Source organism: Haliotis cracherodii, unplaced genomic scaffold (assembly GCF_022045235.1).
Source record: "Haliotis cracherodii isolate W230 unplaced genomic scaffold, xgHalCrac1.p SCAF_11, whole genome shotgun sequence".
Classification (NCBI taxonomy): Eukaryota; Metazoa; Mollusca; class Gastropoda; order Lepetellida; family Haliotidae; genus Haliotis; species Haliotis cracherodii.
The window spans coordinates 3,595,799-3,611,453 of record NW_027266266.1 but is presented as its reverse complement, the minus strand read 5'-3'; the positions used below and the strand labels follow the sequence as shown (position 1 = coordinate 3,611,453).

The window sequence follows — 15,655 nt, the reverse complement described above, 5'->3', positions numbered from 1 at the left end:
TTCCTTATAAACTGATCACAAAATGAACAAAGAATGTTATCATTCCTTGGTATTATGTTATACTTCTTCATCTCTGCAATCTAAGTATTTCCAAGGTGATACTAACACATCTTTCAATAATGTAATTGTTTCATATATTAATAAATCCATTTGTAATTATTATTTAAGTTAACTTATACAAAACTGGCTTCTGCACTAGATACTCCTGCTTTGAAATTGCATCACATTCTTTGCAGACTGTTGTGATATGATCAGTAACCATCACTAATCTGCCACTAAAGCTGTTAGCTGTGCTTTTTATAACCAAGACACTCGTTATTACTGTTTACAAACAGATAAAAAGTTGGAAGAATGATTGATATATAGAATCTAACCCTCATGTCTTTTAATATCAAATATGTCAACGTGAGTTAATAAAGGTTTAAGTCCTTATTGAGTCTTTTTGATATATTGGATATCGCAAGATACTCAGGTGAGATTCTTTGTATAAAAACAACTTAGTTTGTTAGTTGTTGTGAGGAACAAGGAATTCAAATCATGTTTGTTTGTAGAAACTAGACACGTCAGAAATGCTCCAACACATAGCTGACGTGCGGACAGCTGTCAGGTTTGCTGTGTCAGACTTCAAGGACACCAATCTTCCTGGCTTCAGCATTCCAAAGAAGGTAAGACTCCGATGTGATCAATTTGTTCATCTGGGTAAATTTGCACTTTGTTTTGGGATTTACACGACCCTAGTCCACTAGTCCAAGAAATGTGAAAAATTGTACTTATATTTTTACATTAATTCTTCTCCAGAATAGTAATGATAAAAAAATAATTGTGGACTAGTTGAATTTAATTTCTGTTCTACCTCCCTTGTTTTCAAGCTTTTGTAGGCACTATTTCAAAAGTCTTATCGTACAATCTATTCATTAACCATGATGCATGATAAAAATCTGTATCCCGCAATTTTATTTGGTTCAGCTTATGACAACTTTCTAACTAATCTCAAATTATTCAGTTTATTTCTGAAATAAATGTTGTCCCTTTTCCAACTTCTGGTGCCTCATCAGGTCGACCTGGTTCCGTGTTTCAGGGAATCACACCAGTCTTGCCAATTTTCCGGGAGGGGATTCTGAATGGGTCCCCGGACATGAAGGAGGCTGCCGCCATTGGCCTCGGGGAGGTCATCAACCTCACCAGCCCAGAGGCTTTGAAGCCCTCCGTCGTCAACATCACGGGCCCACTCATCCGTATCCTTGGTGACCGGTTTGCATGGCAGGTCAAGGTCGCTGTCCTTGAAACCCTCACACTTTTGCTGGGCAAGGTATGGGAAATGTTTCTATGTATATTTATATTTAATTAGGTTAACATGTACCTCAGTACATCATACATGTACATACAGAGCTCTAGATCAGCTTTTGGTTATTTGGGTATCTTACCCAGGGCTTTGATTTTGATTGGGTATCCCCAATTCTTAGAGCGTATTCAAATTGTTTTTACCCACCAATTTCTGGACATTTAGGTATTTGAACTTGAAAACCTGTTTCGTAACAATCCCTGTAAATCATTTAAAACTAAATGAAAGTAGTATGCCCATATGCGTCTGCTTGCTGGCTCCCTCTTGGGAAGCCATTATTGTTTGCAAAACCCAGCATTCAAAGAAAGGTGAATTTTGTAATCACGCATCATCGACTGTTTTAAATACTGGGCACGATGTGCTTTCAGTTGGAACGTATCGGTATTCGAGCTTGTATGTCAAACGAGCCTTTCCAAACATAACTGCGGCAAGTGAATTTCAAGATTGGCTAATACGCAATTGTTTTATGTAATAGTTGATATATGTATTAGTTTTATTTCCATAGCATATTTATGCTTGCCGTAAAAGGTGACTATGCTTGTTGTAAAAGGCGACTAACAGGATCGGATGGTCAGGCTCACTGACTTGGTTAATGCATGTCATCGATCCCAATGGCCAGGATCGATGCTCATGACATTAATCACTGGATTGTCTGGTCCAGACTCGATTATTTACAGACCGCCGCCATATAGCTGGAATATTGCTGAGTGCATAACTTCACCAGATTTGTGACTTGTGCACTGTGCACAGTGCCAGACTAAAAATGAAACAAAAAATATCTAATTCTTTTTCTTCCGTGCCAGGTGGGAATGATGCTGAAGCCGTTCCTGCCGCAGCTGCAGACGACGTTCTTAAAAGCCCTGAATGACCCGAACAGGTCAACCCGTCTGAAGGCGGCGGCTGCCCTGGGCAAACTGATAGTCATACACACGCGGACAGACCCACTGTTCACGGAGCTGCACACCGGGATTCGTAACACCGAGGACACCAGCGTCAAGTAAGTCACTGCAGTACACACTGGCCGTGGGAGGATGTAGGGCAGTACACACTGGCCGTGTGAGGATGTCGGGCAGTACACACTGGCCGCGTGAGGATGTCGGGCAGTACACACTGGCCGCGTGAGGATGTGGGGCAGTACACACTGGCCGTGTGAGGATGTCGGGCTGGACACACTGGCCGTGTGAGGATGTCGGGCAGTACACACTGGCCGTGTGAGGATGTCGGGCAGTACACACTGGCCGCGTGAGGATGTGGGGCAGTACACACTGGCCGTGTGAGGATGTCGGGCTGGACACACTGGCCGTGTGAGGATGTCGGGCTGGGTACACTGGCTGTGTGAGGATGTCGGGCAGTACACACTGGCCGTGTGAGGATGTCGGGCTGGGTACACTGGCCGTGTGAGGATGTCGGGCTTGACACACTGGCCGTGTGAGGATGTCGGGCTGGGTACACTGGCTGTGTGAGGATGTCGGGCAGTACACACTGGCCGTGTGAGGATGTCGGGCTGGGTACACTGGCCGTGTGAGGATGTCGGGCTGGGTATACTGGCCGTGTGAGGATGTTGGGCAGTACACACTGGCCGTGTGAGGATGTCGGGCTGGGTACACTGGCCGTGTGAGGATGTCGGGCAGTACACACTGGCCGTGTGAGGATGTCGGGCTGGACACACTGGCCGTGTAAGGATGTCGGGCTGGGTACACTGGCCGTGTGAGGATGCCGGGCTGGACACACTGGCCGTGTGAGAATGTCGGGCTGGGTACACTGGCCGTGTGAGGATGTCGGGCTGGACACACTGGCCGTGTGAGGATGTCCGGCTGGGTACACTGGCCGTGTGAGGATGTCGGGCTGGGTACACTGGCCGCGTGAGGATGTGGGGCTGGGTACTATGAGATGATGAAGCAGGGGTGGCTGGGACAAAACACCAACTGTGCAATCCAATACCAATCACAATTACTTGTTAACAATCCAATAAGTATCATGATGCTTGCATGTGCTAATATCTGGGTGTTAAGATCAGCTTAGTGCTACAACTGTCATAAGTCTATGTTAAGATATGGGTGTTACGATCACCTTAGTGCTGCAACTATCATAACTCTATGTTAAGATATGGGTTTACGATCACCTTAGTGCTGTAACTGTCACAAGTTTATGCAAAGATATCGGTGTTACGATCACCTTAGTGCTGCAACTGTCATAAGTCTATGTAAAGATATGGGTGTTACGATCACCTTAGTGCTGCAACTGTCATAAGTCTATGTTAAGATATGGGTGTTACGATCACCTTAGTGCTGCAACTGTCATAAGTCTATGTTAAGATATGGGTGTTACGATCACCTTAGTGCTGCAGCTGTCATAAGTCTTTGTTAAGATATGGGTGTTACGATCACCTTGGTTCTAAGATTGCTTAGTATAACAGCACTGTTGGTCTGAACATGTGTCAAGTGCTCCATTGTTTTTGCAAGAGCTGACTAAACTGATGATCAGCATCAACAGAGGGATCTCAGCACTACGACATCGTAACTCTGATACACCAACACAGGCTCACGACGGTCATAGCTCTAAGACTGTTTTGTGCAAGTGGCACCTGATAGTTACAATGCATGACCTGGCTGATTTGGTGTCATCATACCCCGATTTGCCACAGATTTGCGTGGTCACAGTGATTTTGCTGGAATAGTGCTGATGGTGACGTAAACCAACATTCACTCTTTAGGGCGTTGGGATCTGTAAAGATCCGGGTTAGAATAGGTTTTCAGCAACCCATGATTGCTGTAGAAGGCGACTGTGCTTGTCGTAAGAGGCGACAGACGGGATCGGGTGGTCGGTTGGTTGATGCATGTCATTGTATCCCAATTGCGAGGATCGTCATCCTCCTCTAGGATTTGCACAGGCTGCTGTCATCAGAAGATGTTAAATTTTCTAAAAAATTGAAATAGCTGCGTTTCCTGTCCCCGCAGAGATACAATGCTGCAAGCCCTGAGGTTCTGTCTGGCTGGCGCAGGTAGCAAGATGACAGAGAATATCCGCAAGCAGCTCACCTCAACGCTGAGTGCAATGCTGGGAAGCGGAGAGGACAGCACTAGGACGGTGGCGGCAGGCTGTATGGGGCAGCTGTGTGGCACGCTCGGGGAGGTCGAGCTGGGAGCTGTCATGTTGGACTATTTGTTGGGTAGGTGACAGCTAGAGAACTGTCATGTTGGACTATTTGCTGGGTAGGTGACCGAGCTAGAGAACTGCCATGTTGGACTATTTGTCTGGTAGGTGACAGCTAGAGAACTGTCATGTTGGACTATTTGTTGGGTAGGTGACATCTAGAGAACTGTCATGTTGGACTATTTGTTGGGTAGGTGACAGCTAGAGAACTGCCATGTTGGACTATTTGTTGGGTAGGTGACCGAGCTAGAGAACTGTCATGTTGGACTATTTGTTGGGTAGGTGACCGAGCTAGAGAACTGTCATGTTGGACTATTTGTTGGGTAGGTGACCGAGCTAGAGAACTGTCATGTTGGACTATTTGTTGGGTAGGTGACCGAGCTAGAGAACTGTCATGTTGGACTATTTGTTGGGTAGGTGACAGTAAGAGAACTGCCATGTTGGACTATTTGTTGGGTAGGTGACAGCTAGAGAACTGCCATGTTGGACTATTTGTTGGGGAGGTGACCGAGCTAGAGAACTGCCATGTTAGACTATTTGTTGGGTAGGTGACAGTAAGAGAACTGCCATGTTGGACTATTTGTTGGGTAGGTGACCGAGCTAGAGAACTGTCATGTTGGACTATTTGTTGGGTAGGTCACCGAGCTAGAGAACTGTCATATAACATTATTGGACCATTTGTTGGGTCATGTGACCTTATAATGATCCCAGAGGCCTGCCAGGCAAATTGTATAATATTTTATGGTTTTCAGTTCAGTGACTAGCCAAACAGATAGCCATGTTTTACAGGACAGTGACAGACCAAATGATGTCTAAGTCTTCAAACAGTTTATGATGATTGTTTATTTCTTATTTGTCACAGAGGTTGGTGCTAGTCTGGATTGGCAACTGCGTCATGGTCGAAGTGTGGCCCTAGGCGTGGCTCTCAAGACATGTCCCGACAAAATCCTCACCCCACAGTACCTGAAGAGCGTCACCAAGGTCGTCATGGACTTAGCCAGTGCCGACAGAGTGAGTTCACTTGCAGTGGAGATGGTTTTACAAGAGATGGCATGAAAGCAATTGTTTCATTAACAGCAAAGATGCATCATGAAAATTAATTTTTAGGACTAATTCCTAATAAAATAACAAGATATTGTAATTTAGATTTTTGCAAGATTTCAAGTTTCATGTTGGCTGTACACTGAGCCTACTAATTGTTTGTTCAGGGTTCTTAATTCATAAAGGCACAGTTTAATTATGTGAGTTATGTTTAAACATACTTATGAAAAGAAATGTATTGATCATAGAATAAAATGCACCTTGTGTTTGTGTAATATTTGTTGCTGGTTCTGTAGATTCCAATCTGCCAGAGTGGACTTCGAGGGATCGCCTACATGCTTCAACACCAGAGTCAGACAGGGGAGATAACTCCGGAGCTACTAGCAGCTCTTATCAAGGTATTAGCGTCTTTTATATCTTCTAAATCTCTACAATTGCTTTTAAGCAATCTTCACTACAGAAGCATCTTATTATTGATGACCGCCTCCAGGGTCTAGTTGTAGAGCGTCAGCCCGGAAAGCGGAAGGTCCAGGGTTCGATGCCTGGCTTCGTCATACCAAAGATGGTAATTTTGATACCTGCATTAATTGGCTAAAACAAGGGCTGGTCAGTTCGAGTCAGTACACTGTGTCTGAGTGGAGTATTCATGTTAAATGTATGTGGCATGGTGTCTCAGGGTAGCACTTGAAAGTCAGCATCAGTCCGGACTAGTACAAGCGCACGCATGCACATGCATGCACCTCACTATATGAGTGCGATAATCTTGGACGCGACATTAAACGCTATTTCACCTTACTTCTTGCAATTGATAGTTTGCATTTGTTATTATTTTGCCCAAAAAATGAGAATGAGTTTTGGGGGCCCAGCGAGTAACATGTTTTTTTAACGAAATAATAATGTTTATAATGGATGGATGGGGATGTTTGCAGGGGATGAAACACGACTCCAACGATGTGAAACAGCTAGTCGGCCGGGTGGCAACGTTCCTGGCCCAGTCCCGAGGGGAGCCGCTCCCCCAGACCGTGGTCAAGCCCCTCATCCCCCCGCTCGTCAATGGCACCAAGGAGAAGAACACAATGGTCCGTGCCAGCAGTGAGTTCGCCCTGGTTGCCCTGCTGCACTTGAGAGAAGGGGAGGCGGTGTTGCAGGTCAGTTGCCATGGTTACCTACAGAATAACTAATGAGCTACTAGGAACTAAGGACATCTGTTAGCGTCAGAAATTGGCACTAGTCCAGGACTCCTTGCCATACTGCCCAATAGTTAAAGTATCAATAGGACTTGTAGAACTTTGCCATTATCATTGGTTATTATTGTGCTATATGTTATCACTGTAAGGATTAGTGGACTAAAACGGTTACCGTCTATTGCTGTCCGTTCCTTCTTGTTGTGTCTGTCCATGCCCCTGATGGACGGACTTGAAGGACACAATCCATCATTCTCAGTTGCACGTAGGTTTATCTATACCCGTTATAGTTTTAAGGAAAGGAGAAAAAATTATGAAATGGCAGAACAATAATGTTGTAATTTGTGTCATCATGGACAGTGAATGACAGTTATATTAATCTCAATAGTGTAGCAGTATCATTTTGCCTTCACTTAGAAGTTCCCTGGACCTCATGCTTGTTTAAAGAGCCAATCAAAATGGGATGTTGTGCGCTCTGCAACTAGCTCATGATACCAATCACTTGTTTGTCTGGTCCGGACTACATGGCAATACGAGTGTAACGATAGAGTAATACAGTATTGTATTCCGATACAAGCCCCTGATACAATATATCAACTTACAACCCGTCACGATACATTATGCTACAAGTTATATTGGTGTAAAAACCTGTGAATAATAACTGTGATTCACCTGCTGAAAGAATATTAACTTATGAAATAGAAGTATTATTCGGGATACGAATCATATCCTACCCATGGTATCTGGATATGTATCGCATCACAAATCTGTCATATCATTACTGTAAAAGTCGTAATAGGCAACTAACGGGATCGGGTGGTCAGGCTCGCTGACTTGGTTGATGCATGTCATCAATCCCAATTGAGTGGATTGATGCTCATGATATTAAATTATAATCACTGGATGGTCTGGTCCAGACTCGATTATTTACAGACCGCCAGACTGGAATATTGCTGAGTGCGGCGTTAAACAACAAACCAACCAACCGACCATATGATTACACTTCTATTAAACAACAAGCAGACCAAAAACCTTCCTTTGTAGAACATATTTGATGGTAGGAGGTGCTTGTGGCAATCTTTGTTGCCATCTTGCAAAAGGTATGTGTTAAAGTTGAGAATCCCTGTCCAGCTCTGTGCACTATAGCATTCCTGTTGCAGAGTGCCCTGAGTTGCTTGGAGGCGGGGATGCAGGACTCCCTGAAGGAAACGGTCAACAAGACGTTGAAGAAACTAGCAGGACAACAGCAACAAGGAGGCAAGGAGGACATCGACGACACCTTCCTCACCTAGCACTTCCCACGGACACTGTGACAAACCCATTCCACATCTACCCTCCAGGATCTTACACTGACGCTGATGACACTTCACAGTAGCCGAAGAATCATGAGGAGTTTTAACATTGTACCATCTTGGAGTGATTCAGAGAACGACTTGAAATGAGCGACACTCTTCTAGCGAGGGGCAGGGAAGATGCCAAATTACCATATGTTGAAAAGTATTGACTGTCGAGTCACAGAAAGTTGTGACTCCTTCCACAGGGATGACATGGATGACTTGTATACCAGTATGCTGTGAGGGGACTGATGGTGAACATGGGCTGGTTATGAAGGTTAGGGTGTAAGAACGCGAAGTTGTTAAGCATGTTCAAATGCTGAATGTGTTTTGTTAAATGGGTAGAATCACACTGCATGTATTTTGGATCAATTGTTTTGTTGTTTACATGTTTGGTTTGTTTTTCTTGTTTCATGGTAAGTAAAAGATTTCACATGAGATTACCATTGAACAGGACGCTATGCTGGACTATATATGTCCTGTTTAAACTGACTCTCACCCAGCTATATTTGTGCTTTAACTTTTAAAAAATACACGGAAACAATGGTCATCAGTTGAGTGGTCACGCGACATGTCACATGACTCAATGCTAGCGTCAGTTCTAAATGATCCTTGTTTTGTTGTGACCAGTCACTTGCTTGTACCTTGATTATCATGAAACATATTTTTCATTATGAGACTTAATAAATGAGAGAAGAATTTCTTCCTGAAGGCCATTTTAAGATGTTGCCTTTGCCAGTGCTGGTATGACCCCTCATGTAAATTAAGACAGGGCCATTAGGTTCAACATGTACATTATCAGATGAGATCATCTTTGAGAGGTTGTCAAAAGGTGTTCTCATACTTTGTAATTTGAAAACTTGCAGGGCTATTAATTACTAAGATAAATAACACATATAGAAAATGGAACTTGACTTATTTCAACTTGGACATGTAAAGATCAATAGCAGCCTACTTAGGAGGATGTATCTACATATACTACTGAATTCTTGCAAGGAGAGATGAGTATGACCAGAATCAGACAGGACATTTTTAACTTGGTTATTGCTGCGTGTTTCAACTGCAAGGTGTACACAGAGTGTTGTGTTGAAAGCTGCTATCATCCAAAGTATCAGTTCTACGTGAATGGGAAGAATTTTGTGTGTGACACAGATTTGGTGCCCTGTGAATGTTCAGGCACAGCAGCACCACGTATAATGGTGCTGGAATGTTGAGAAAATGTGTAATTAAACATCTGTATCTTTATGCAAATTGTTGGCTTGTTTGTTAAATCAGGGTGCATGTATATTCCATCCTCTATGTCTCCAGGGCATACAATGTACAATGAACCTGGGAAGGGGCCTCCCTGCATAAACAAGCATACAAACTCCTATTGCCGCCATGACCATAACACAAGATGCACAGTAAAGCAGTGCACATATAAAGGGAAGTAACTGTGTGATATATTGGATCGCATTGTTTTGAAGTATTTGCATTTTTTAATTTTTTTTGAAATGGAAATAAAAACAATACATGCGGTAGACTATATGATGATGCGGGTGGTGCCTGAGAACCAAGACTACTTTTATAAACAAAAGCAGCCTGTGAGGCGATGGAAGGGTAACTGTCACATTACCATCTCATCCTACCGGGTACCCATTCACTGCTGGGTGAACAGAGGCATATATCAAACTATGTCTATTGCCTTAGGAGACACGCCAGTTCCTCAGTGTGATCAAGAGCTGAGCAGGCTGAGCAGTCACCCATCCAACTACCAATGTTGCCTAACTTCACCCGATTTGTGACTTGTGAGGTGTACATTTAAACACGTACCAATACTCGTCTCCAAACACATTACCATGGAAATTACCTCTAATGTGACATTGGCATGATTAATATCTCACTATGCTTACAGACTAACTATTTCCAATTCTGGTATTTCGGGGGTCTTGTGATTTTCTGCTAAAAAGATAGAATATGTTTTTTCCAGTCACTGCTTTCAAGACATACAATTTGTTTCTCTGAAAGGCGCCAAACAGTTGTTTTTCCCCAACACTTATCTTTCAGAATATCCAGCTTGTCTTGTGATCAATTTTGTGTGTGTAAAAGTAAGCAAACTTATTTTTTCAAGGACATCGAAGTCCCCAGTCCCAGATTGTAATATACAGTCCCTTATCTGCACTACAACTCCTATGTAGCAGAATCATGTCAACTGACTCAGGAAAGTCACTATCAGCTGTTTTAGAAAACATCAAGTACACAAAAACTGATGAAGTAATTTCTTTAATAAATAAATGATGCATCTCTTATGTACAAGGACAGATATGTTTGGACGGACAAGAACTGGGGAACATTAAGGTCACTTCTGGAGAATCAGCTGCTCAATGAACTCATTCTGTTCTCCCTCTGCTTTCTGTAAGGCGTCATACTGGATCCGTAATCTGGAACAAAACACTTGACATGAGCAGGACAGTAGATGCCTTATCTCCCATGACTATATACTGAAATACTGCTGAGGTGACATAAAAGTGGTGGCTTCAAACCATTTCTTATCTTGGAATACTAATTATTTTCACTCCATGAAAAGTTGTCTTGCTAATTTTGTACTGAGAGGTCTTGTATGTGTGGCATGGGCATCTGGTTATCAGAAAGACTGAGCAGGAATGTCAGTGTGTTTCGCAGCCAGGTAGACTGATGGTTAAGCTTCCTCCTAAGAACCAGGGTTCCACAAAGTGACTAGCGCTACGACAGTTGATGTTGATGTTAAAGTATGGGAACAGTGGAACAGAACCCAGCTTAAATCCCCTCACTGTACAATTGGAAAAAAACATTTATTGAAATATTACCAAGATCTAGATGATGTAATTAGAAGCCTTGGTGAAGCAGCAACTTGAGATAGCAGACAAGACACGGGAGTACTTTTAATGACTTGAATCTAACTGTGAATTGGCCCACTTCCTCTTTTTGTGCAGTTGTAACCATGGTAACTGACCTCTCCAGCTGCATCTTCCTCTCTGTGATGAGTGCAACCAGCTGCAGCTGCTGAGCTTCTCGTTGCTTAGCGATTGACTTGAGGAGATTTCGGGCACCAATTGCCTGCAACAAAACATGAACAATGTCAGGAATGTAACCTGCATAGTCTGTCCTTGCAAACACGTGTGAAGAACAGTAAGTTTTGTTTGTTGTTTAACGCTGCACTCAGCAATATTCCAGCTATATGAAGGAGGTCTGTAAATAATCAAGTCTGGACCAAACAATCCAGTGATTGATGTCATGCGCATCAATCCACACAATTGAGATACAATGACATGCATCAACCAAGTCAGTGAGTCTGACCACCCCATCCTGTTAGTCGCCTTTTACGGCAAGCATGGGTTGCTGAAGACCTATTCTACCCCGGATCTTGACGGGTCAGAGCAATAAGTAGAAAGATCTTGTTAGGATATACTACATGTACTACCGGGTATACAGGTAACCACTGATGCATGAGAGTGCCATCAGTCAATGGTGAGGAGAAATAGGGTTTAACTTCGCTTCGAAGGTTATTGCACTGATATAGTGACGTGCGTGTGTGCACTTGTACTAGTCCAGACTAATGCCGATTTTATAGTGCTAGCCAACTGAGATACCATGCTGCAGTTTAACATGAATACCTCACTCAGACACACTACACTTACTCCGAGCCAAACAGTCCATGTCCTGAAGGGTGCCAGACAGGGTAACAACAAGTATCATCTTTTAATGTCTTGGTATGACGCAGCCGGGGATTGAACCCCGGACCTTTCACTCTCCGGAAAGACACGCTATCCACTAGACCACGACATCACTCAATGGAAAGCGACCACTGATTGATGACATGGTGTAGACAGCATATATAGTAGGAGCAGTTGATAACAAGAACTTTGTTTATATACCACGAAGATACTTTCAACAATATAAAACAGGATTTGGCAAAGAAATTAAATAACTTCAAGCATGATCATACACCTGAAGTTGAATGACAAGAACACTGTTCAACGAAGGTTGATACACAATAATCATGAAACAAAATGCTGAGAAGTGTGAAAGGATCCACAGCGTAGTGCTTCATGTTTCAGTCCAGGCTTGTACACTAATGGAAATGTGATTCCCTGATGCGACATACCTTCATCTTTTCCTTCTCCACTTCAGTGGCAACACCATCCACAACTTCAATGAAGCCGCTTACTATCTTCTGGAAATCCGCAATTTCTAAAAGTAAATATTACGAATTAGTAAAAAGAAACACTTCCTGCAACACCATACAGGATGGGTGGTCCTAATACTTATCAGGACATGGTACTAATACACATTATTGAGAGCATATCCAGGGGCAAAATGAGGCAATCACAGACATATTTTTCGGTCCCATGCAAATCTTGATAACAATATCCCAAATAGGCATCAGTGGGCATCAATGTTGCCTAAAAAATAGATAATCAGAATTACCGTCGATCTGAACAAATAAAGAATATGTGTTGCTTTTGTTAATAGTCCACTCAATTTAACAATCTATAAGACAAAGAGATGTGGCAAGGTATTTTGTAACTCACATTGATTGCAATCACATATTTTAATACATTGCAATTATTATTTCAAATATATATTTCTAAGAAAGAAATCAACACACTGATTAAACTTTCTAATGATGTTCCTGAAGTGAAAATGCTTTTATTTCTTGTTTTACAACACATATGGTGTCATGCATAAGCAATACTCAAGCTATAGGATGGCTGCCTGTTAATAATCTAGTCCGGCTGAGGCAAACTAGGGATTGATATCATGAGCAACATCCCAGGTCAGGTATGATGACATGCAATTTATCAAGTCCAACCAATCCATTTAGTGAACACGTATTTATAACGACAAGTATTGGTTGCCCGGAATCCACACAAGGTGTGTCAAATGGTTAAGTGTCTAAAAGAACCCAAACAATCTGATTGCATTCCTTCACACCACTGAAAGTATGTCGAAGGTTTACCAAAATGGCAAATGTCCACTGACACAGGGGCAACACCTTCACATTCTGTGTATCCATAAAAAGGTTAAAATGCCAAGTATCATCACTATCATGGGATATCAATGTTTCATTACCGGTACGTTAGATTTGGCACATATCAAATACCATATAACACATCATGTGTCATGATATAGGGTTGCGGCCATAATAAATTCATTGCTAGATTATCATCTGCTTTTTTTCAAAAGTGGGGAGGATTTTATTTTTTTATTAAAGTTGTCAAGTTGAAGACTGAACATCTTGGTAATAACAATAGATGACTGAAATAATAAAGATAATAAAAAAACATTGATTTCAAAATTTGAATTGGTTTTTGTCTTTATTTTATTGAAATATACAAACAGAGAAGAATCATTTCCCATTCTGGGCTGCAACATTTAATCATGACAATTCCGCTGTAATGAAGATTCAATTTAATACTTCAGCTTAAAGTCCAACACACTGACATCAGTAATTTAAAAGCATCCACAACTTGGCATTTGTTGTATCTGTTTTCACACTCCCCTTCAAATGTATGGACCCACAAATGCCACACATTCCCCAACAGAAGAAGTCGGACGTATCAGCAGTCGCAGACGTAACATGTACGCGTGACGGCTCTGCCGTCTCTTGTACGCGAGACGGTGCGGTCCGCAGTACTCAGTGAAGCGCTTGATACTAATTAATTCAATCACCGTGGCTGTGCTGTCACCCGCGACCTCCGCGAAAGTAATTAAAGCACTATGTAAAATCACCCACTGCCGAGAGGGACCACAACAATCCACCCAAGGTCGTGACACTGATCAGTGTCGTTTTCCTTGCCCCAGCTTGTACTCTTGCGTTTATGAATATATCCTCAATTGACGTTGACTTGTCAAGTTCCACAAGAGCATCATCTTGACAGCAAGCAGATGATAGGCAGGCAGGCACACACTGGGAGTCGATTGTGAACCAATTTACGGCATGTCATAAACATGAAATGGCTGTTTGACTGGTAATGTTAAAGGGCTCTGAACATTTCACATGGACAAATAACATGAATCTGTCAGGGGGTTTTCGTCGTGAGTCAATCAATTAATTTATTATGGCCTAACCCTATTTTGATTTCATTAATAAGACAATATTATCATTGAATTATGGTTCCAACTTCCAACCATCTTATATTCATTTATAACGTGTATAAGACAATATTATCATTGGATTATAGGGTTCCAAATATACTTTTCTTTTACAACGGCCATGTTTATCACGATTTCCTCCACTATAACGAGTGGTATGTCACAGTAGAGCAGTCCATATATCTCATAGGGAAAGAGGACAAAACAGACGTTTTTGAGATTTCATAAAACAAATTTATCACCATGAAATCATCATATCATGTACCTACAACTGGTATTATTACTACTAAACATCTCCAACTACAACCAGTGAAGATCCGGGGTAGAATAGGTCTCCAGCAGCACGTGCTTGCCATAAAAGGCGACTATGCTTGTCGTAAGAGGCGACCAACGGGATCAGGTGGTCAGGCTCGCTGATTGATTGATGCATGTCATTGGTCCCAACCGCGTGGATCAACACTCATGATATATATCACTGGATTGTCTGGTCCAGATTCGATTATTTACAAAACAACCTCATATAGATGGAATATTGCTGAGTGCGGCTTCAAACAACAAACCAACCAACCGTCTCAACAGCTACTGGGATCAAAGAACCCGTCAGTAATTGTCAATTGAAACACTGTTTTCTTGAAGATTAGTTTCCATCAGCAGATAAATTTCTGTTTTTCTTGTTCAAATAAAATATTGCCCATACGCAATTAAAGTATCTAAATCTAAATATTTATTTCATATAGAGTAATTCATTGCTTATTACGAAAATACTTTCGATTTGGAGTACGAAATCTCTCATTTCTAGGGGTACGAATTCGTTTGGGTTACGAATTTACATACACCCATGATATATACGCATGTATACATGTTTTACCGTTGATTAAAGAGACTAACGTGTTCCTCAACACTAGATACTGACGATTTGTTGAATGAGAACAGGTTTGTTTACAAATAAATAATTAAAGATATCATGTCATCCACAGAGAAAAATAACCCTCATCTTACTGTCGACAAAGTCTTTGCATTCTTCCTTCAATTCAACAGTTTGTTGTGCGACTTCAGGCTCTAAAACTCTAATCTTGTTCAGTTCATCAAAATGAAGCCCAGCCCTTGCAAGTGCTTCGTCCGCCATTTTGCTTATGGAATGTAGCAACGACGTAAACAAAAAGACACTACTCGTACGGAATCGAACATGAAACGAAAATACGTATATACAGAATTATGAATTATACGAAATAAGATACTGGTGTTGTATTCGGAAAATACTATGAAATTACGATTAGTTAATTACAATGAACCATTTACATTTTTGTGATCTATCATAATTTATACAAAGAGATATGATTCGTTTTAGTTTTCCCCTTTTGAAAAGATATATGCTCAGACCCATTATTTGTAGCCGTACAACGTATCGCAATCTATAAATAGATCTAGACGTGGTGAATTTGCTGATCCAAACTATCATTAAATTATGTTGTAACCATGTATTTAGT

General features: G+C 41.9%; 2 protein-coding genes across 2 annotated transcripts in view; one reads left to right on the top strand and one right to left on the bottom strand.

Moving 5' to 3' along the window:
- The window catches only part of LOC139456114 (stalled ribosome sensor GCN1-like), a 64,895-nt gene extending 55,596 nt beyond the window's left edge, over window positions 1–9,299 (top strand). Inside the window, exons 44-51 of the mRNA XM_071237646.1 lie at window positions 552–665; window positions 1,079–1,309; window positions 2,146–2,339; window positions 4,300–4,511; window positions 5,358–5,506; window positions 5,833–5,934; window positions 6,466–6,684; window positions 7,881–9,299. Coding sequence (XP_071093747.1) covers window positions 552–665; window positions 1,079–1,309; window positions 2,146–2,339; window positions 4,300–4,511; window positions 5,358–5,506; window positions 5,833–5,934; window positions 6,466–6,684; window positions 7,881–8,012 — 1,353 coding nt within the window. The 3' untranslated portion in view covers window positions 8,013–9,299. The remainder of the gene's footprint in view (window positions 1–551; window positions 666–1,078; window positions 1,310–2,145; window positions 2,340–4,299; window positions 4,512–5,357; window positions 5,507–5,832; window positions 5,935–6,465; window positions 6,685–7,880) is intronic.
- A 1,001-nt stretch (window positions 9,300–10,300) lies between these two features.
- Window positions 10,301–15,299, bottom strand: LOC139455244 (intraflagellar transport protein 20 homolog). Its single transcript, XM_071236792.1, has 4 exons — window positions 15,168–15,299; window positions 12,178–12,263; window positions 11,026–11,129; window positions 10,301–10,474 (listed from the first exon to the last, which is right to left on the bottom strand). The coding sequence occupies exons 1-4, from the start codon at window positions 15,292–15,294 to the stop codon at window positions 10,393–10,395; spliced, it is 399 nt and encodes a 132-aa protein (XP_071092893.1). The 5' UTR covers window positions 15,295–15,299; the 3' UTR covers window positions 10,301–10,392.
- Window positions 15,300–15,655: the final 356 nt, after the last annotated feature.

Coding starts and splice junctions, on each gene's coding strand:
- LOC139455244 (XM_071236792.1), bottom strand. CDS start 15,294: ATGGCGGACGAAGCACTTGCAAGGGCTGGGCTTCATTTTGATGAACTG. Junction 12,264..15,167: donor ATGCAAAGACTTTGTCGACA/GTAAGATGAGGG, acceptor ATTTACTTTTAG/AAATTGCGGATTTCCAGAAG. Junction 11,130..12,177: donor TGGAGAAGGAAAAGATGAAG/GTATGTCGCATC, acceptor GTTTTGTTGCAG/GCAATTGGTGCCCGAAATCT.